At 47.7% G+C, this 23,031-nt stretch overlaps 1 protein-coding gene across 2 annotated transcripts in view; it reads left to right on the top strand.

The window, feature by feature from the left end:
• SLC45A4 (solute carrier family 45 member 4) overlaps positions 1-22,654 on the top strand; it is a 98,846-nt gene extending 76,192 nt beyond the window's left edge. For both annotated transcript variants that reach the window (XM_040433340.1, XM_040433341.1), the window contains exons 4-8: positions 12,709-12,888; positions 13,886-14,949; positions 17,337-17,436; positions 19,589-19,800; positions 20,741-22,654. In XM_040433340.1, coding sequence (XP_040289274.1) covers positions 12,709-12,888; positions 13,886-14,949; positions 17,337-17,436; positions 19,589-19,800; positions 20,741-21,109 — 1,925 coding nt within the window. In that variant the 3' untranslated portion in view covers positions 21,110-22,654. The remainder of the gene's footprint in view (positions 1-12,708; positions 12,889-13,885; positions 14,950-17,336; positions 17,437-19,588; positions 19,801-20,740) is intronic.
• Positions 22,655-23,031: the final 377 nt, after the last annotated feature.

Raw genomic sequence — 23,031 nt, 5'->3', positions numbered from 1 at the left:
TGGTCTCATAAGTTTCGTGAAGCACCACGGTGCTGACGAAAGGCCGAAAGGGAGGCAAGAGAACCTCCAGATTTCTCCCCTCCACAGGAAACGTAGTAAGTCCCTGGATGGGGCGGACACAGGTACTGTTAAGTAAGCGTCCTTGAGGTCTAGTTTCACAAACCAATCGCCCGGCATGAGGAGATCTCGGAGTAGATGGATGCCCTCCATCTTGAAGTGGCGATATTGGACAATCGCATTCAGAGCCCGTAAATTGATAACAGGGCGCATCTGACCCCCTTTCTTCTGGACCAGAAAGATAGAGCTGATGACACCTGACGTGTCTGGTGGTGCCCTCTCGATCGCACGCTTGTGGTAAAGGGAAGTGAGCTCTAGGTCTACCAGCGCGGTGTCGGGGCGAGACAGCAGGGAGGTGGGGGGGGTAGGAATCTGGTCTGGCGAAGCCACGAGTTCCACGTGGAAGCCTTCTACAGTGGATAAAATCCAAGGGTCGGATGTTATTGCCGCCCAAGCAGGGGAAAAATGCCGGAGTCTGCCCCCTATGCAATGCACTAAAGAAACCCCCATCGGGGGAGGACTTACCGAAATGTCGTCGTGAGGACTGATTTCCTCTGTAGGGTCTGCCACGCCATTGTCCACCTCTTGCAGGGAAGAACGGGGATGGAAACCTCTGTTCCTGGAAGGCGGGGCGTTGCTGAAAGGAGCCTCTGCCCGCGTTGCGGGCTTGAAAATTGGAACGGCCGGACAGACGGCCCCTAATACTGCCGGCCCTGGTGGAGACCCGTCCCTGAAATACTCTCCTAATTGAAGATTGGGCCTTATCTAGGGCAGTGAAAGCTCCCACGAACCGGCTCAAATCCTTAATAAAGGAGTCGCCAAAGAGATGACCCTGAGCATCTGCGCCTGATTCGGTAAGGGCCAGGTTGGCCAGTTTCGGGTCAATTTTAAATAAAATTGCTTTCCTTCTCTCAATTGCTAGAGAGGAATTGGCGTTGCCAGCGATGCAGATTGCACGTTGGATCCAGCCTCTCATTTCCTTGGGGTCAATAGGGGACCCATCTGATCTGGCATTCTCAACCATCTTAAAAAGTTTGGCTAGCGGACCAAACACATCCAGGAGCTTGTCCTGACAGCTACGTAGAGCTGAGTCTAACCCCTTACGGGGATTCCAGCCGGACTTGGCAAGGAATTGTGTGACCTTGGGATCAACCACAGGAGTGTCACATACCTTATTAGGCACAATAGGCCTGGGGCATTCGGCCTTCATCTTATTTCTCGCCTCCTTGCTAAGGGGGCGGCGGACCCAATGTTCCAAGTATTTGCCAACATGGTCCGTCGGCAGCCACTCCGCCGATCTGGGATGGTGGAGGGCGTTAGGGTCAAACATGGGCTCTCCCAAATGGTCGACAAGGGAGGAAACCGGAGTGGCCCTAGCAGAGGAATCCTTCACTTGAGAAGTGGAAGGAATGGGGCAGTTTGGGGAACTGGGTCCCGCATGTGTATCTTCCTCAGACTCGGCATTTGTATCAGCAAAGGCCTCCTCATCTGACCCAATCTCGGCGTCGGAATCACTCAATTGTTGCGCTCTAGCGCATTTCCAAGGCCGCGCCCGTTCTGCCTGGCGCGGAAAGGCTCTCTTACGCGATCTATGCGCGTGTTCAAGGGTGGCCGGAGGCGCACCAGTCAATTGTACCTGTGACACAGGACTATTCCTAGGAGGTTGCTGAGCTGTGGGGGTCGCAGGCTGCACAGACCCTGAAACAGGGTGGCCAGCCAGTGCCTGTGCTATCGTCTGAGAGAGCACAGAGGACATGGAGTCCATTGCAGCAGTAATAGCGGCTGTGACAGAGCGCTGCAGCGCTACTGCCTGGTTGTCAGCCCCACTATGGGTATCCCTATCAGGGGAAGAGGGCGCCGAGGCCTCCATGATGAGAATAAAGAATCTATATATCTCTATATATATATATATATATATAAATGTCTCCCTGATGAAGATAAAGGCAACTGAGCTTAGGCCTCTTTCACACTTGCGTTGTTGGGATCCGGCATGCACTTCCGTTGCCGGAGGTGCCTGCCGGATCCGTAACAACGCAAGTGTACTGAAAGCATTTGAAGACGGAACCGTCTTCCAAATGCGTTCAGTGTTACTATGGCACCCAGGACGCTATTAAAGTCCTGGCTGCCATAGTAGGAGCGGGGAGCGGGGGAGCGGTATACTTACAGTCCGTGCGGCTCCCCGGGCGCTCCAGAATGACGTCAGAGCGCCCCATGCGCATGGATGACGTGATCCATGTGATCACGTGATCCATGCGCTTGGGGCGCCCTGACGTCACTCTGGAGCGCCCGGGGAGCCGCACGGACGGTAAGTATGCTGCTCCCCTGCTCCCCGCTACACTTACCATGGCTGTCAGGACTTTAGCGTCCCGGCAGCCATGGTAACTATTCAGAAAAAGCTAAACGTCGGGTCCGGCAATGCGCCGAAACGACGTTTAGCTTAAGGCCGGATCCGGATCAATGCCTTTCAATGGGCATTGATCCCGGATCCGGCTTTGCGGCAAGTCTTCAGGATTTTTGGCCGGAGCAAAAAGCGCAGCATGCTGCGGTATTTTCTCCGGCCAAAAAACGTTCCGTACCGGAACTGAAGACATCCTGATGCATCCTGAACGGATTACTCTCCATTCAGAATGCATTAGGATAATCCTGATCAGTATTCTTCCGGCATAGAGTCCCGACGACGGAACTCTATGCCGGAAGACAATAACGCAAGTGTGAAAGAGCCCTAAGGCTATAAATATATATGAGGCCTAATAGAGGCTAGGTAACTATAGTGCCGGGGAAGCGATTAGGAGAGGAAGGTAGGGTTAGTCACCCGATTTGCAGGAGCGCCGATACAGGCGACTGGATCACAGGAACAGATGCGGAGGAACAGGAAGTGCCGCCGAGATCCCGCGATAGCCGTCGGGAAGAAGCAGAAGAAATTAAAATGGCCGCCGAAATCCCGCGAGACCAAGCGGGAGACGGCCAAAGGAGTACCAAGATGGCCGCCGGGATCTCGCGAGATCACGCGGCCATGGAGAAGATTGAGGTGAGCGCGGGAAAACCGCAGCGCCGATGGGGTAAGACGGGAAAACCTGTAAATACACTGGAATGGGGTACAAAGACTCCCCGCAAAAAGCGGAGCCTATGGGGGGTAAAACGGAACCTAAAAATATTAGGAAAAGGAAAATCGCAAAACATAGGGTGTAGGGAAGGAATCCCCAGCAAAGTGCAGTAATATAAACGCTAGCAGCAGCTAGTACCAATAGCAGCAGACAATAGCAGCAATACAAATAGAATGCACAATCTAATGCAAAATATATAGACACAGGAGCTGCCAAAATGAGTACTTATCTTGGTGGCAGCAGCAAAGAAAGAGGAGGATCTATAGGAGGAGCCGTCTATTATATGGACTATGAGGGGAGGGTGATGTTACCATGGTTACGTCATGTTATGTAAAGTTTTTTCTTTGCTGCTATAAGGTGGACAGTAAAGAAGGAGATAGCAATAGGAGCCTCCGTGTCTTGCTGTAAAACTCAGTGTCTCATACCAGGAACTCAGCTCTTTCTGGGCAACTGCCCTTTGACAGAACTGAGCAAAGAAAATTTTCTTGGCTGACTGAGAGGCCTTGGTTGGGTTACTGTTTCTCCCTGTGCAGGGAGCTGAGTATGCATGATTAGTATCATTAGCCATTGAACACTTCTCTGGGTTTCCGGGAAAATTTGCACAAATATGAAAATTAGCACATCTTACACCTGCTGGCATCAGATAGGCTTAAGAAACCTAATTTAAATATATTTCCCAGAAACCCACAGGGGTGTTGCATGACCTACAATACTCCGCACTTGTATTACACATACTAGGCACTCTCCGTAATGAGAGAGAGTACCAGAAAACATATATATTGCCCAGAAACTCAGTCATCTCTACCCTACAACCACTTAAGTAGTAGAGAGATCAGACTCCCTAAAAATATGGACACCAGACTACACCCCTCCTGTTTACAGACCCTAGACCATAACCCATTTGTTGACAGATCCCTGACCAGTAGGGGTGCACCGAAATGAAAATTCTGGTCCGAAACCGAAAATTCAGGATGCCCTTGACCGAAAACCGAAACCGAAACTGCCTTTTTGCCCAAATACTTTTAAAATACTTTTTTTTTAATGATTGGCGCTGTTATGGAGAGGGGGATCTGTGGGTGGCGCTGTTATGGAGAGGGGGATCTGTGGGTGGCGCTGTTATGGAGAGGGGGATCTGTGGGTGGCGCTGTTATGGAGAGGGGGATCTGTGGGTGGCGCTGTTATGGAGAGGGGGATCTGTGGGTGGCGCTGTTATGGAGAGGGGGATCTGTGGGTGGCGCTGTTATGGAGAGGGGGATCTGTGGGTGGCGCTGTTATGGAGAGGGGGATCTGTGGGTGGCGCTGTTATGGAGAGGGGGATCTGTGGGTGGCGCTGTTATGGAGAGGGGGATCTGTGGGTGGCGCTGTTATGGAGAGGGGGATCTGTGGGTGGCGCTGTTATGGAGAGGGGGATCTGTGGGTGGCGCTGTTATGGAGAGGGGGATCTGTGGGTGGCGCTGTTATGGAGAGGGGGATCTGTGGGTGGCGCTGTTATGGAGAGGGGGATCTGTGGGTGGCTCTGTTATGGAGAGGGGGATCTGTGGGTGGCGCTGTTATGGAGAGGGGGATCTGTGGGTGGCTCTGTTATGGAGAGGGGGATCTGTGGGTGGCGCTGTTATGGAGAGGGGGATCTGTGGGTGGCGCTGTTATGGAGGGGGGGATATGTGCACTGTTATGGGCATAACAGTGCACAGATCCCTTTCCCCATAACAGTGCACAGATCCCCCCTCCCCATAGCAGTGCACAGATCCCCCCTCCCCATAGCAGTGCCATAGACCGATCCCCCTACCCATAACAGCCCCGGCCCTGCTGCTCACAGCATCACTCACTGCATCTTTATTTTACCTTACAATCGTGACGCTCCAGTAAGAACTCTGCAGGCAGAGCGGAGGGCGGCGTAACGTCACTTACTCACATGACACACCTGATCCGCCCACTTTATGAATGAAGGAGGCGGAGCAGGCGCGTCACGTGAGTAAGTGACGTTACGCCGCCCTCCGCTCTGCCTGCAGAGTTCTTACTGGAGCTTCACGATTGTAAGGTAAAATAAAGATGCAGTAAACCGCCTGCCCGCAGATGGTGGGTGACAAATCCTACACCCCATATTTTCGGCCGATATGTAACAATATCGGCCGAAATGGATTAGGTACATTTTCGGCCGATATTTTCGGCTGCCGGAATTTCGGTGCACCCCTACTGACCAGACACCCTAAAAAGTTATGACTGTACCAGATCTCCTCTGTTTAGCCCATAGATCAGACTCCTAAAACATAATCTCAGAGCAGACCGCTTTATTTTCAAATCTCATACCAAAACCCCTCTGTTTACAGACCCCAGATAAGACCCCCCTAAAACATTTTGACCTCAGGCCAGACACCCAAGTTTACAGACCCCAGACCAGAGTTAGGAGACCCCTTTGTTTGCAAATCCTAGAAACCTCAGACCAGACCCCCTAAAACATTATGACCTTAGACCAGACACCCCCTCCCCCCTTGTTTACTATTCCTAGACCAGACCCCCCATTTTTTGCAGTTCCTAGACCAGACGCCTTCTATTTACAGACCAGGGGTGCACAACCCGCGGCCCCCAGAGCCAAAGTTTGTGGCCCCCGTCTTCCTGGACAGAAACACAGATGATCGTGTGATCAGCTGTGTTTCTGCCCGCAGCGCTGCACGACGCAGCATTACAGCTCCTGCTCCCGCACTGTAGCAGGCGCAGGTCTGTACCCGGCTGTAAGTGGCAGCGCGGGGGCCGAGGAGAAGGCAGAAGCAGTGTATCAGCGCTTCTCCTCCGATAGGTGAGCGGCGCGCTGTGCAGGGTGGACCCGGCTTGGGGGTACAAGAGCGCAGAGCTGCAGAGTTAGGAGACCCTGCTCAGCCCCCACAGTATGCTGGTTTCCCCTGTAAGTGGGGCTCCTTTGGATGCCCCAGTTACAGTGGAAATAGTGCAAAAAAATCTCCTATTGTCTCCCAAAGGTCTTTCAGTGACCTCTTGGGAACAAATTATGTGGAAAAAATATATTTAAAAAAATGTTAAAAAAATAAAAAAGTTATAATACACAAATGGAAGAAAAAAAGAAATTAAATATGTGGCAAAGAAATAGAAAATGATAAAAAAAAAAAATACAAATAAAAGAAAAAAAAGTGTTCACTGTCCCCAACAGGCTTTTTATATTCCCTTGGGGGATGACATTTTATGTGGCAAATACATAAAAATAAAAAAAAATTATAGAAAATTATTTTACAAAATATTTAAAAAAATTAAATACAAACAAAAGAAAAAAAAAAAGTTAAGTGCAAAATAATAGTGTTAATTGTCCCCAACAGTCCTTTTATGACCTCTTGGGGGACATATTTATGTGGCAAAAATATATTTAAAAAAAATAATACAATAAAATATTAGTAAAATACAAATAAAAGGAAAAAGTGAAAAATTAACAAAGTGTGAGTGTCCCCCAAAGGTCTTGTTATTACCTCTTGGGGGATATATTTTGTATCCCAAAACGTGGGGATTTATGTGGACCGCGTATTGGCCCCATTTGTTACCGCTTTGCCCTCGTACACTCGGGACACCACACATTTGCTCAAACAGCTGGAGGGCATTCACGTCGAGAACGCTGGCCTCTTGGCTAGTATCGACGTGGAGGCCCTCTATTCGAACATTCCCCATGACTTGGGCATCTTGGCAGTCGAACACTTTTTGAGCACACGTGGATGTCAGTACCGCGCCCACAGCCTATTTGTCATTTCTCTCCTGGAGTTCACCCTGACCACCAACGTCTTCTCCTTTAATGGGAAACTCTACCACCAGCTCAGGGGCACCGCGATGGGGAGTTCATGTGCCCCGTCGTATGCTAATCTGTTCCTGGGCTGGTGGGAGGAGACCCTGGTGTTCAGGGATGAACGTTCCACTCTCATGGACCAGGTTGGCATGTGGGCGCGGTACATCGATGACATCTTCATCCTATGGAGCGGGAGCGAACCCTCGTTCCGCTCCATGGTGGAGATGTTCAACGATAACCAGATTGGCATGCATTTTACCTGTGAGGTTGGGGACACCTCATTACCCTTCCTCGATGTACTCATCTCCAAAACATCATCTGGTGAATTGGAGACGTCGATTTATCGCAAACCGACGTCTACCAATACCCTGCTTAGGTGGGAGAGTAGCCATCCTCTGCCACTTAGGCGGGGTATTCCCAAAGGACAATATCTCAGGATTAGGAGAAATTGTTCCACAAAACGGGAATTTATCAGACAAGCGAATGATCTACGTACTAGGTTCCAGCAGCGCGGTTATCCTGACAGTGTCCTGAGGAGGGCGTTTGAATTTGCCCTACACTCAGACAGAACATCCCTCCTCTCCCCCAAACCTGACAAGGTGTCACCTGCTAGCATCATCCGCCCCATCATGACCTTTGATAGGGCTGCGGCTGATATTAGAAACATCCTTCAAAAAAATTGGGGCATTCTTCAACTGGACCCAGACTTGAGAGCAGCGGTAGGAGACTATCCGCACGTCACCTATCGTCGTGGGCGCAGTCTCCGCGACACACTTGTGTCCAGTGAATTCACGCCCCCCATTCCGTCAGGCTCAACCTGGCTTAGATCTGATGTGAAGGGCTGTTACAGGTGCAGTGGCTGTATCGCCTGTCCCTACATAAAAACTGGGAAAGTATTCAGCAGTGCGACCACAGGCAAGGCATACCGTATACACCATTTCATTAACTGTAGGACTCAGGGGGTCATCTACCTCCTGTCATGCGAATGTGGCAGGGGGTATGTGGGTAAAACCATCCGAGAACTCCGCAGACGTATTGGGGAACACCTCAGCGACATAGCGAAAGCTAAGGACACCCCTGTCGCCAACCACGTCCACAGTGAACATAACGGTAAAGCCAGCATTTCTGTGATGGGGATTGATCGCATCCTGCCCCCAAAACGTGGAGGTGATTGGGACTGCGCAATATTGCAGCGTGAATTACGCTGGATATACTATTTGAAAACCATGGCCCCCATGGGTTTGAACGAACAGCTCAACTTTAGCTGTTTTATTTAGACCCTATCCTTTTCTCCTCTCTTGCGCTCTCACTATGCCAGTTACTCTTCTCCTGTGGCTGGTGTCCTTTGAGAGCCTCTAATAGTCTGGCCTATTAAATGACTATTTGTTACCTTGGGAACCCTCTAACCATAGGTTCCTCCGGCAAATATGTTGGTTTGCATTTACTTTGCACCAACATCTTTGCCTGATGCTTAATCCCGCCCCCTGTTTAAACCATATACCCGCTCCCACCCTGGGGCACGAGCGGTGGGCGTTCCTTCCTGGGTCTGACGTTGTCTGTGGCCAGTTTTCTGCTCATGCGATTTGCATGAGGCGTGACGTCACTCCCTGGCGCCGCGCACCACGGCCTGTGTCTCCCTTGGAACGCACGCTCACTTCCTTGCGTTCCACCGCACATGTGACTTCCTCTTACCCTAGTCACGTGACCGGAAGTGGGGCGGTACAGGGCAGACTGGCGCGATTTTATGCATCCTTAAAAGACGCTGACAGGTGAGCATACTCTGCTGACAGCCCCCTGGATTCTGACCATCCTGCGGTCATTTTCTGTCCAGATTAGCTGGCACCCACTGGTGCAGCTTTATCCCAAACGGGAGGTTTCTGTTGTGGTCATTTGGGTGGTTACGTCTGACTGACCTTACACCCTTGTTTGATTTTTCTGACATATATTGACCAGTATACTGCCTCCTCTACCCTCTATTTCTTTATGGTTATACAAGCCCCATCCATAGGCTTGTTATTTCCACAATCTCCCCTGATGATTTTCCTTCACGAATTGAAGTGTGACACGTAGGGAGCACCCTTTTAAGGGTTTACTAGGGATTCCGCCCCCAACAGGGCCAGGCATCCGGACGGGGACGCTCCTTGCGGGGCAAGTTCCCCGTATAGATAGGTAGGGCGTACTAGCCCCTGCCCCTTACCTAGGGTTGTTTAGGGCTACCTGACCCCACCATCCTATCAGTCTAAGGGGCACCAACGCCTGGTACCTCCAGTATGGTGAATTATCTACACGGGTCCGTCCTCCTTCTCAAGAACCTCTGAGAGAACCTTTGATCCACATCTAGAATCGGGTGAGAACGTTCCTGTATTTTTCTACCATCGTCGCCATACTGATTGTTTGTTGTCCAGTCTAGGCCCGTAGGGCTGCTATTTATGTATATGTTGCAGAGGCTCCTCCTCCAAGTGTCCACCTATTTTAGTTTATTGTTCACATTAAATGTTAAGTTTTACCCCTCTGTCCCCTAGGGGATCAGTACATAACTACGGATATATTTAGTAGCAGAAATATTTTTTAAATTAAGTTAAAAACATATAAAATATTAAAATACATATAAGAAAAAACACTGTCACCATTATTCACGTGAAACCATGCATATTATAAAACAAAACGACTGACACAAAATAGGGAACTAATTATAATCATTTATTTTGGTGTCCGTTTGCATATTTAAAGAATAAGACGCTATAGTTTGAAAAAAAGATAATTTTTAAAAATGTTTTGTACAGTTTTTTTTTTTTTCTCCCAAATAAAATGAAAAAATAAATGATAGGGCCCTATGTGTCAAGTAAAAAATTGTTGCAAAAATTATTTTGGTAGTCGCAACACATACAGCATAAAAAAGTGCCAAACGTTTAATCCACCACGTGCGCTAAATCACCAAAAAAGTGTCTGTTTAGGCCTGGTTATTAAAGTGTTAACCAATAAGCGCTTTCCCCACTCATAAAATAAAGTGCTTACTGGTTATTACATGGCGCCAGTAACTGGGGGGCAGGAGGTGGTGATAACCAGTGAGCGCCATCCTCTGCAGTGAAGGAAAGCTCTGATTTATGAATCCGAGGCAGGATGGAAGGAAATGTCGCCACTTTTCCGGGTTTTTCCTGTAAAAAAGATTTTTTAACAAGTCCCTGCAGCATGGCCCCTGAAACAGGAGATTCATACTTACCTGCTCCTGCCGCCCTGGCCCGCTCTGGTTCCCGCGCTGTTTTCACCTGGCAGTGCATGGCCATGGTCACATACACCGCTCCAGTCAGTGACCCGCTGCTTGTGCCCACATCACCGCTGAAGCCAGTCATTGGCTGGAGAGGTGCATGTGACCATAGCCGTGCACTGCCAGGTGAAAACAGCGCGGGGACCGGAAGATGGGGGCAGCGCAGAGACCAGGAGTGGCGGGGAGCAGGTAAGTTTAACTCTTCGGTTTCAGGGTCCATGCTGCAGGAACGTGTTAGAAATTCATTTTTACCGGGAAATCCCTTTTAAGCCCCTAATGCACTGTGAGATATTCAATTACTGGGAACGAGTCTTCATAAGAGCGCTCGATCCTGATAACCGCCGGTATAATCGCGCCGCACATCTCTGTGTAATCGGGGATGTGCTACCGATAATCAGTATAACTAAATGACTGTCATAGCGATCATTCCTCCCCGGTCACTTCACATTGGTCTGCCGATGCAAATGAGCGCCAATCAACTTTTATTTTATTTGCGGCCCCTTGAAATAGAGCGATGTGAAAATGCGGCCCTCAGACCAAAAAAGGTTGTGCACAAACCCTAGATCAGACCCCCTCTGTTTACAGACCCCAGACCCTCTGTTCAAACCCGAGACCAGACCGCATCTGTTTACAGACCCTCTGTTCAAACCCCAGACCAGACCGCATCTGTTTACAGACCCTCTGTTCAAACCCCAGACCAGACCGCATCTGTTTACAGACCCTCTGTTCAAACCCCAGACCAGACCGCATCTGTTTACAGACCCTCTGTTCAAACCCCAGACCAGACCGCATCTGTTTACAGACCCCAGACCCTCTGTTCAAACCCCAGACCAGACCGCATCTGTTTACAGACCCTCTGTTCAAACCCCAGACCAGACCGCATCTGTTTACAGACCCTCTGTTCAAACCCCAGACCAGACCGCATCTGTTTACAGACCCTCTGTTCAAACCCCAGACCAGACCGCATCTGTTTACAGACCCTCTGTTCAAACCCCAGACCAGACCCCCTCTGTTTACAGACCCCAGACCCTCTGTTCAAACCCCAGACCAGACCGCATCTGTTTACAGACCCTCTGTTCAAACCCCAGACCAGACCCCCTCTGTTTACAGACCCCAGACCCTCTGTTCAAACCCCAGAGCAGACCCCCTCTGTTTACAGATCCTAGATAAGACACCCTCTTTTCTCAGACCCCAAACCAGACGCATCTGTTCACAGACCCCAGACTAGACTTCCACTTTTTTCAGACCCCCAGACCAGCCCCACTGGGCATGATGGAAGTTGTAGTTTCACGACAACTGGAGAGCTACAGGTTGGAGACGACCGTTATAGAGTATGGAAAAATTCCAGATTGTATCCAGCCCAAGTATCCTTGCAGCTCTGGGTGTGACTGGTGTACAAGTCTTGACGTAACACAGGACCAAAGCACATCTGCACTGGAGGTGTTTGCTCTTGCAGCGCATGGTGCGACTCGGTAAACAATACTATGAGCAGCGCCTTGTGACGGAGCGCGGGGGGAAGCGCTGCCAGCACTTGGCATGAGAAACCTCTAGGAACCTGTTCACAGGGAGACGCTTCCTGTTGTGCGCCGTTTTCCCTTTATTGCATATCTTACAATGCATCCTGTTTCCAGTATTATTTCACATATTATCTCCTCTCTCGCTCTCTGTTCTTTTCTGAGCCCGCGATGGGAATAAATGACTCCTTCCCAGCAAACAAACAAGGGGCCTGCATCTCCCACGGGCCCACAGGGGCCCCCATGGATTGCAGCCTCACTAAGAAGAGCAATATTTGGTTTAATAGAATTGGCCATGTTCAGCCTGAGTTATCTGATTTGTGAATAAAATCTTAGAACATCAGTGTAGACTGACACACAGATGAGGAGTTAGGGAGGTACTCTGAGTACTAGGAGTGTTAGTGAAGGGGAACCTGTGCTATTGGGGGTCCTTCCCCCCCTCTGTACGCTATGTTCAGCCTGAGCCTCCTGGTTCATGAATAGAAGAGGGTGGAAACGTTTCTGTCTCTACAATGCAAAATTATGTCATTCAGGGTCTCTGGAAAGCTGGTGCCCCACATTGTTTCTATCATCCATGCATTGTAATAGGCGAACATCTTATTGTTCATCCTCAGCTTCCTGGTTCATGAATGGACTGCAGGCGGAGCAGTAGCTAGCAGGGAGGCTGTAACTTTCCCCAGCAATTTAGATGTATATGCCATTCAGGATCTGTGGGAAGCTGGTTATAGGCACTCACCATCACTGTCCTCAATACACTGAAACACTTATTTTATTTCAGTGGCAACTAAAGCACTGTTTACTGGTTTGTGAATGAAATGCTAGAATATCAGTGAAGACTGACACACAGGCAGATCCATGGGGGAGAGCAGGTAGAATATAACTACATAACAAGTTGGTTCCTTTCCTCATAGACATGGTGATATGGTCCAGTGGAGTGTTGCATTGTGGGTATTCTGCGTGGTGCATACAAACATACATTTCTCTTCCCAGGTCTTGCCATCGGAGATGTCCCGGAGAATCAGACCATTGGCATCGTCCTGACAGTGCTGGGCGTGGTGATCTTAGATTTCTGCGCCGACGCCACAGAGGGTCCTATCCGCGCCTATCTGCTGGACGTTGCGGATACCGAAGAGCAAGACATGGCGCTCAACATTCACGCCTTCTCAGCCGGTGCGTGGCCGCTCTCATCATCCTTCTAGCCCACTTTGTGCTTTAATTGCTCATCGTATTCAAAATCTCTGCTTGCTGTCAGTGAATGAAAATACAGTTTGTGAACTGATACTGTCCAAGAGGGGGTTTCCCCTTTAAGAAAGCGGCAATCAGATTATTCTTACAGTAGGTCATCGACTCTAAAGGGCTGAGCATCGATCGATCGATTAGTGGGTGTCACCGCAGTCTGACCTTACCGATATGTCTGTACTGAGACAACCCCTTTATAGGGATCATCTCATTGTATAGATTGATGGCCTATCGCTAGGAGAAGCCATCAGTGTCACCTGCTCCTAAAAGTGAAGGCCAGCACGTGGCGCATGCACCGCGTGCTCTCCATTCATCACTATGGCAGATCAGAAAATAGCAGAGCGAGCGCACGTATTTATTTTCAAAAGCCTTAGGGCTCATTCATATGCCCGCGCTGTGTTTTGCAGTCAGCAAATTACGGATCCGCAAAACACTGATGCCGCCCTGTGTTTGTTTTCCGCAATTTGCGGAACGGAACAAATGGCCCATTATAGAAATGCCTATTCTTGAATAAGACGGGCTGTATATTTTTTTGCGGGGCCGGGGAACGGAACAACGGATGCGGACAGCACGCGGTGGGCTGTCCACATCTTTTCTGGCCCCATTGAAGTGACTGGGTCCGCGCCCGTTCCTCAATATTGTGGAACGTATTCAGACCCATTCATAGGGTCGTGTGAATGAGCCCTTATAGTGCTGAATAAAGAGCATGCTGTGAAAGGACTGCTATTCTCTGAACTCCCATAGCGGTGAACGGAGGGGGGCTGCGCACGTGAGACTGCTCTGCTTTTATTTGGGGGGGCGCATTCTGGAGATAGGTGTGCGTCCCACATCTATCTGACATCACTCACTGATTTGTTGTTTCTTTATCTCTACTTTTTGGGGGTTTTAACTAAAATCTTTTTGACAATTCCCATTTCTTTTTCCGCAGGCCTTGGTGGTGCCATCGGATACATGCTCGGCGGTCTCGACTGGACTCAGACTTTCCTCGGATCCCTGTTCAAGTCTCAGCAGCAAGTCCTCTTCTTTTTCGCAGCCATCATTTTCTCCGTGTCTGTCGGCCTTCACCTCTTCAGTATCGAAGAAGAACAGTACAGCCCTCAGCAGGACCGCCTGGAGGATGAAGCCGACACCCTGTCCAGCATGAAACTTAACAGCACCCTGGCGCCCATGTCCCGGCTGAATGTCATCAACGAAGAAGACCCCTACAACTCCTTTCCGGACGACGTCCAGTCCGAGAATGATCTCAACCTCGACTTTCTCGAAGTGGATATCGTAAGGAGCAAAAGTGATTCTGTCTTACACATGCCCGACGCCACGCTGGATTACGAATCAGAGTTTCTGCATTATATCGAACCCTCCATCTTCCAGGACTGTTCCTACCCGAACACGCCCCGCAGCACCAGCCAGGAACTCCTCAAATCCCAATTCAACCGCCTGTCTGCCTTCCTCAGGGAGAACGAAAGGGAAGAGGATATGTTGCTCGATAATCACATTAACGAATTTAAAGTCCCCAATGGCGGGGACATGATGCAGAAGGAGAACATGAACGGGCACACCAGGATAGGCATGAAGCAGTCCTGCACCGCCAACTCCATGCGCCGCCGCAGGCACATGTTCTATCGCCAGCCCTCTTACACCTTCTCCTATTACGGCAAAGTAGGGTCCCACCGATATCGTTACAGGAGAGCCAACGCCATCCTGCTGATCAAGTCGTCCCGCAGCATGAATGACATCTACGACATGCAGAAGAGACAGCGCCAAAGGCAAAGGCATCGGAACCAGAGCGGCGCCACCAACTCCAGTGGCGATACCGAAAGCGAGGAAGGAGAGACTGAGACGACGGTCAGGCTGCTCTGGCTCTCCATGCTGAAGATGCCCAAAGAGTTGTTACGTCTTTGTTTGTGCCACTTACTGACCTGGTTTTCCATTATTGCTGAAGCCGTCTTCTACACAGACTTTATGGGTCAGGTCATCTTTGAAGGTCATCCTAAGGTAGGGCATCCTAAGGCTGGTATTTTACTGGGCAGAATTTCTGCGGAGGTGTAAATGACTACTTTGGATGCTTTCCCCAGTGGAGAAGAAGGGGAAGGGGGGGACTACTTGGGATGTGGATAGGTGATGCTTTCACTAGTGAAGAAGTAGGCGGCAGCTGTGACTACTGGGGAATATAGAAAGTGGATTCTTTCTCTAGTGAAGAAGTTGGGTATGACTACTGGGGATGTAGAGAGGGTCTGCTTTCACCAGAAATGAATTTGAGGGGCTGGTGATGGCTACTGGGGATGGTTTCACTAGTGAAGTAGGGGTGGCTGCTGTGACTACTACCGTTGTAGAGAGAGTCTGCTCTCACTAATGAAGATATGGGTCGGGGGGGGACACTCGTGTGACTTCTGGGGATGCTTTCACTAGTGAAGATGTGAGGACTGCTGTGACTACTGGGGTTGTAGAGAGGGTCTGCTTTCTCTAGTGAAGATATGGGGTGGGGGGACTGGTGTGACTACTGGGGATACTTTTACTAGTAAAGAAGTAGGAGGGCTGCTGTGACTACAAGGGTTGTAGAGAGGGTCTGCTTTCTCTAGTGAAGATGTGAGGACTGCTGTGACTACTGGGGTTGTATAGAGGGACTTTTTTTTACTAGTAGAAATTTGGGGCGGGGGGGGGGACTAGTGTGATTACCGGGGATACTTTCACTAGTGAAGAAGTAGGGGTGCTTGTGTGACTACTAGGGTTGTAGGGAGGGTCTGCTTTCACTAGTGAAGCTGTGAGGACTGCTGTGACTACTGGGGTTGTATAAAGGATCTTCTTTTACTAGTGAAAATATGGGGCGGGGGGACTGGTGTGATTACTGGGGATGCTTTCCCTAGTGAAGAAGTAGGGAGGGGCTGTTCTGACTAGATGGCACTGGGGGGGGACTTCTGTGACTACTAAGGAAGTAGGTGGCTATTGTCACTACTGGGGTAGGAGGGAAGGTTTGTATTAAGGATAAGGGGGTCTACTGGGAAGTAGGGAGGAGCTGCTGTTACTTCCGTGAAAGTAAGGGGCCTGCTGTGACTACTAGAAAAGTAAAGGTTCTGCTGTACTGAGATCTTAAGTAGTGTTCTGTGACTGATGGGTAGGGGGGAGGGGTGCATCGTTGCTCTCTAGGGAGTTCAACAATTAACGCTAACGCTGGGTTCACACCTGAGCGTTTTACAGCACGTTCCTACGCGCTGTAAAACGCTGAACAGGCAAGAACCAATGATTCCCTATGGGCATGGTTCTCATCTGAGCGTTTTACAGCGCGTACGAACGCGCTGTAAAACGCCCTACGCCCCAAGAAGTACAGGAGCTTCTTTGGGGCGTATTGTCGCGCGTTCCCCTACATAGACTTCCGGAAACGCGCGACAATGGGCGTTTGCTTGTTGCCGGCCGTGAATAGTAAACGCCCGATAAAATGGCGCATACAGAGCGCTCCTTCAGTACGCTCAGGTGTGAACCCAGCGTTAGATATTGGGTCATACAACAAGCAGAATGTTTCCATTTGCTTTGAATGTAAAGCGAGTTCAGTGGTTCCAGGAAGACCATTGTATGTGCAAAACATTATAAATTGAGTAATCGGTTCCAAAGCCCCTAAATGTCATCAAAGATGAGAGAAAATGAAGATTTGAAAAAGATAAGCAGATAACGAAGACAGATAAAACAAGTCCTTACATATAACCGTCAGGGATAGCTGCTAACTAGCAACTAATCCAGCTAGTTTACCAGAGAAGTGACCTTGATTAGTTGGATCGGAGTCTGAGACATTGTATGTTGAGTCTAGTTTCAACTTACGATGGGTCAGAAAAGAGCATTGTATGTTGGAAATATTGTAAACCCCTTCACTGTATTTGCAGCTACCACTTCTGCAGGAAGGCTATTCCATGCATCCACTACTCTCTCAGTAAAGTAATACTTCCTGATATTACTTTTAAACCTTTGCCCCTCTAATTTAAAACTATGTCCTCTTGTAGCAGTTTTTCTTCTTTTAAATATGCTCTCTTCCTTTACCTTGTTGATTCCCTTCATGTATTTAGCAGTTTCTATCATATCCCCTCTGTCTCGTCTTTCTTCCAAGCTATACATGTTAAGGTCCTTTAATCTTTTCCTGGTAACCAGGCAGGGTGGCAGCATCAGCGCGGGGTACTTATATTTATCTCGCTTACTACAAACTCAATTGCTGGCACAGAGTTTAGGTGAACGCAGTTTTAGAGGACCTTTTATTAAACTACAAAACTCTGAGCTAAAAGCGCACTGCATTCTCTGCTTGTTCAGTGTCGGTGCAAAGTTTTTTTTCTGGCGATTTTTGCATTTTGAAAATCACTGCTATTAAAGTCCAGACTCTGAGTTTTTCTCTCTCTCTTTAGGCACCCTCTAATTCCACAGAACTACATCAGTACAATGCCGGGGTGCAGATGGGCTGCTGGGGTCTGGTCATATACGCTGCTACTGCTGCTATCTGCTCAGGTAAGCCTTTGAAGATATTAAAGGGCATTACAGAATCTCCATTAGATGTCAAACTCCTTGATACTTGCTCTTGATAAACGTTATATTATGTGTATCCGCCCCTTGGAGAGTTGGGTGACCTCCATTATGACTCCCATTACCACTCTCTCATAGGTCTTGATATTCGGCTGAATGGCAAACCTTATGACTTGTATAGTGATACACCTCTCCTTCCATACCGGCTCCTGTAGCGGGCTCGGCCTGGCTCTGGTGTCAGCAGTCAGACAGCAGCAGTAATTAAATCATGTATCATGCTGGGCGAGGGATAAGCTGCACCAGATGTTGCTGGTTTCGTCCTCTTAGAGTAATAGAGTTTTTGATGAGATGCAGCTCCTGTGTGCCGGTGACAGCACGTGGACGTCCATGTGTTCCTGGGCCAAAGAGTATTATGTGTTCTCTGTTTGCGGCAGAACATCTTTTAATCTTTATTTATTTTTTTGCCCGTTCTTCCCCTTTTTTGTCCTGCTTTTGCTTGAGTAGAAGAGACCAAAAACAGGTCTGTGCAGCATGAAGGGGCAGTCTACTGTACACAGAAACTGCCTGTGACCACTTTGGTGCCTTTAGCTACAGGGGCTTAGATAGTGGTCACCCTTACAAGAAGACAAGAAGGTGTAAGAAACGGAACTGCCACAGTCTGCAAAAGAGACCGAGGTCCTGGTCAGGGGGTTGGCCATTGTCGTTGGCCGTCAGTGCCTGCATTTATTGAACATTGCCATAGATGTCATGGCAGTTTATCCGGTCTACTAAAAAATGATGCTACCAGTAAATTGTACTATAAATACCATGATGCTACCATAAATTGTAGAGACCGTCACATACAAGTAAAGGTCCTTGTGCAAGACAGCATGTGGACCCCTTTTCACCAAAATGTTTGCCAATTACATATTATAAATGAATAATGACTGTAAAAATGTTTTTCTGATCTCTCTAGGGATTAATGGTAGAATATCTTTTATGATCTAGGAAAATAAAGTGATTTATTTTACATCCCTGGTGATTTTTGGGTAGGGAAGTGTTAAAGGTAACATCCCTCATGAATTGGGCTAATGGTTAAATCCCTGGTGGTCTAGGCTGCAAAGGGGTTAAAGATAACATCCCTGGTGATCTAGGTCAGTGAAGGGACGAGTAGTTGCATCACCTGTGGACTAGATTAGTGAAGGAGCTATTGGTTACATCCCTGGTAGTCTAAGGAAGTGAAATAGTTGAAGGTTAGGGAAGTGACGGGGTTAAAGGTAACATATTTGGTGTCTTATCTCTGTGAAGGGTCTAATAGATACCTCCATAGTGTCCTAGAGCAGTAGATGGCTAATTGATTCATCCCTGGTGGTCTAGGGCAGTGAAGGGGATAATGGTTACATTATGGTGGTTTGGGGCAGTGACCAAGCTAATGGTTACATCTCTTGGGGACTAGGTAAGTAAAGGGGTTAAAAGTATTATTCCTGGTGTCAGTGAAGGGGGCAATGATTATGGCCCTGGTAGCCAAGGACAGAGAAGGGGCTGATGGTTACATCCCTGGTGGTTTTTCCGTGACAAGGCTAATGGTTACATCCCTGCTGGTCTAAGCTAAAAGGGGGTTAAAAATAACATCCCTGGTGGTCTAGGTCATTGAAAGGGGCTAATCGTTGCACTTGGTAGTCTAGGGAAGTAAAGTGGTTAAAGGTTATATTTCTGGGGCCTAGGGCAGTGAAGGGGTTGAAGGTAACATAGGTGTTGGTCTTTGTCTATGAAGGGTCTAATAAGTACACCCATGTTGGTCTAGAGCAGTGGAAGGGCGAATTGTTACATCCCTAGTGGTCTTGGGCATTTAAGGGGTTAATAGTTACATCCCTGATTTCTTAGTGTAGTGAAAAAGTTATTAACACAGGTAATAATACATCATCAGCTAGTTATCAGTGTCTGATACATTTCCGAGGAGACCCATGAAGAGTGTGGGAAGGAGGAGGGGGGTGAGAAATTGATAAAATTCTAGTGTGTAGGACAGAGTTTATCATGTCCTTCTGAAATGTTCTTTAACGCCCATGGTTATGGTGACTAGGAATGTTCTCTACAGGATTGAGTGGATTACGGTTTACTGTGGACCTGCAAATAATTAGGTGTTCTCTGTTTCATGCAGCCTTGCTACAGAAGTACCTGGATAACTATGACCTAAGCATCAAAGTCATCTACATCTTGGGGACCCTGGGCTTCTCCATCGGCACTGCGGTGATGTTCATCTTCCCAAATGTCTACGTCTCAATGATCATGATCAGCACCATGGGAATCGTCTCCATGAGCATCTCCTACTGTCCATACGCCCTGCTAGGACAATACCATGAAATGAAAGAGGTGAGAGAGTACTGCATTAAAGAGATTCTCCTGGCTTAGAAGAACATAACGTGTAGATAGGTCAATCAGGGTAGACAGGTAAAGCCTATCCTAAGTACTGCTCCAAAGCTGAGAAATAATAACTAAAGGAGGGGCAGTCGCTGATTAAAACTTCACTTTTAATATATTCGGGTAAAAAGGCCCCTACACACACACAAACAAACATGCAAGTGATGGAAGTATAGGAGCTCAACTGGTCATGGATGTGAGACCGTATAGAGCTTCATATATGACCATCAAGATGGCTAAAAAGGTGCCCACACCGTGCATTTGACCAGGGAGGCAATAAACTATTGACCCCCTTGATGGAAGGGGTGTTCCCAATGAAGGTACAGAGGGATGTCCACGTGGGCACCTATGGTGGACTGGCGGGTGATTAGAACTGAGGGTCGAGAGTGGTATAGTAGGTATACTGACCCTACAACACCCTACTTGGCCTAGTAAATCCTTAGGACGGGGTCCAAAATACCCTGCAAGGGGTGGCCCCGACTGGAACCTGGTCCTATGCTGGAGGACCTGTTAAGGCCCTAAACATAAACATACAGGACCATATGCCAGGTATGGGGATAAAGGCTATTGAGCTGGTAAGCTAAAAAGTAGGCTTATAAACTGTGCAAAAAGATGTAAAAGTATTTTTTACCCTAATATAATAAAAGTAAAGTTTTAATCAGCGACTGCCCCTCCTTTAGTTATTACTTAGAAGAACATAGCTACTTTCTTCCAGACAGTGCACCACACCTGTCCACCTGTTGGTTGCAGCTCAACCCTGTTCACTTTCAAAGAAGCTAAGCTGCAGTACCAGACACAACCCAGGTGTGGCACCGTTTGTGGTGTATCTAAGGTATCCAATGGCTTTCTCCACTTTTTGTCACAAAATTGTCTTCATTCTTTTTCCTTGCAGTATATTCATCACAGTCCTGGGAACTCCAAGCGAGGATTCGGCATAGACTGCGCCATCTTATCTTGTCAGGTTTACATCTCGCAGATATTGGTGGCCTCCGCCCTTGGTGCGGTGGTTGACTTCGGGAGCACAGTTCGAGTAATACCTCTGGTGGCTTCTATAGGCTCCTTCCTGGGGTTTCTCACAGCTACATTCTTAGTAATATATCCCGAAGTCCCAGACGAGAACAAGGAGGAACCCAAAAGCCAGGTTGCCCCAGAAGCTGCCATCACTAATGGACTGGATCCCGAGAAGCCTCTGGTGCTGAAGCTTTCCCCCAAAGGGCAGACAACGGTTCCTCCAGAAGTAGAAAGCGAATCGGCAGTCTGAGATGGTGCTTTAGAAGAAGAAAAAAAAAAAAAACCCTAAGAAAGTCACAACACATTCCAGACCATACAGACCCACCAATGGAAACAGAACAGCGGGTGAACGTCTAGACTGAGCCCAAACCTTAGCTTAGTGAAGTCTAAGCTCGCGTCCAGTCTAAGCCTTGAAAATTACATGCAATTCATTTAATTTTCAGATGGAAAATTCTGGTTTGACGGATTTCGCCATTTTTTTCTGCATGTGAGGCAAAACGTATGTTATAAACAACAATTAGGTTTCGCAGGTTTTTACGACACTTTGGGTGTACAGACCACTGATTACAAAATTTTTTCTATAGCTTTTCTCTCAAAATCATGGATCAACGCAGCAATCAAAGTGCATCTCTCAGCGACACGCCAGGGATTCACCATGCGCCAGTCACATTGGCAGGAGCTTCAAAAGCGTTTGCCCCCAAATTTAGAAAAAAAAAATGTAATTTCTCCTAAATTGTAAGATGGAAAAGGCTCCTAGATCCGTTGAGGAACGTTTCCCGTCTCCGTGGCGTGCCGCTGCAGATACTCTAAATAATTGCAGCCTGTACTCAGTGTCTCCAGACGCCAAGTGAAAAAACTTATACATATTTTTTTACTAGATTGCTTTTCTTTGAATTCTCTTTTCTTTTTTGACATTCTATATATTTTGCGTGCAAACAGTTTGGGTGACGATTCCGTCCGTTGGCGGGACGCTGTCAGAACACGTAGGCAGTTTGACTTTTGCAAAAAAAAAATGTGATTCCTTTTCACTTGACGTCAGGTGTTCTAGATTTAAAGCAATACTACTCCATGTGTCCGGTTCTATCATAAATGGCTGCGAAATGTTATATACTATATTGCTCGACTGTAAAAAAAATAAAAAATACATTTTATACCGCCATTTACCATATACCGCCATTTTTTAACAATTTTCTTTAATGCTACTTTCTTTTTGGGTTGATTGTGTCTTTTTTTATTTTTGTTTGCAGGTTAGCAAAGTAACTCATTGACAGTCCCGGACATACAGTGTCACACCACAATAGTGATATGTGTGCGCCACAGGCTTGAGGTCTGGACCATATCGGCCGGATTCAGGCAGGGATGTTGAATGTGGTTAAAAAAATGGTGTAAATGGTAAATTTAAAAAAATATATATTAAGCATCCACGCCTTTTTGGTTCCTCAGTGACGCATTTTAGGTTTTCTTAAAGTAACAGAAAAATTTTAAATGTCACCATGATTTTTTTTCTTACATAATATAAATGCAAAATGACGAGGAAACGCCCTGCGGGAACCGTCTGCATTCCATACTTTATTTTTTCACCAAATGGGTAATTTTTGGGGTGAAAACAGGAGCAGGAGAGGCACTTTAAACCCGCAGCTGTATATACCAGTCCATTAATATGTCTCCTGCACAGCCATTTTGTACGGGTGACTGCTCTAGCGAAATTGCCGCTTACCATGAACCAGTGACTCCTGGAAGCTCACCAGGAAGCGCCACGATCACTTACGACTTAAAGGAAATCTCCACTCAAAAAAAATAATAAAATCAACCGATCGGGTTTGTGCTCTCCCCATAGTGCTTGTTACAGTAAGGTTTCTACACAGCAGCAACTAGTGGCTGAAATCATATTTTACTATGCATTTGTCAGACTCCACCCCTTTTTAATACACACTCAGCTCAACTTAACTTTGCCTGGGACTGGAAAGTAGTGAAAAAAAAAGAAAAAAAGATGCATCATGGGAGATAATTAAAAAAAAATGTTCTCCTGTAGGGGGAGCATGTGAGCGTGACACAAAGAGATAAATGGAGATTTCCTTTAAGTGGTTGTAACAAGGGAATGTTAGCAACAAGATGACCACTTCTACCTTGAGAAATTCCACTCCATGTCAGTGTGCTGCACATAGGCCAGAA

The sequence above is a fragment of the Bufo bufo genome, chromosome 5 (assembly GCF_905171765.1).
Source record: "Bufo bufo chromosome 5, aBufBuf1.1, whole genome shotgun sequence".
NCBI lineage: Eukaryota > Metazoa > Chordata > Amphibia > Anura > Bufonidae > Bufo > Bufo bufo.
Note: the sequence above shows the minus strand (reverse complement) of the source record. Positions and strands in the feature narration are given on the sequence as shown.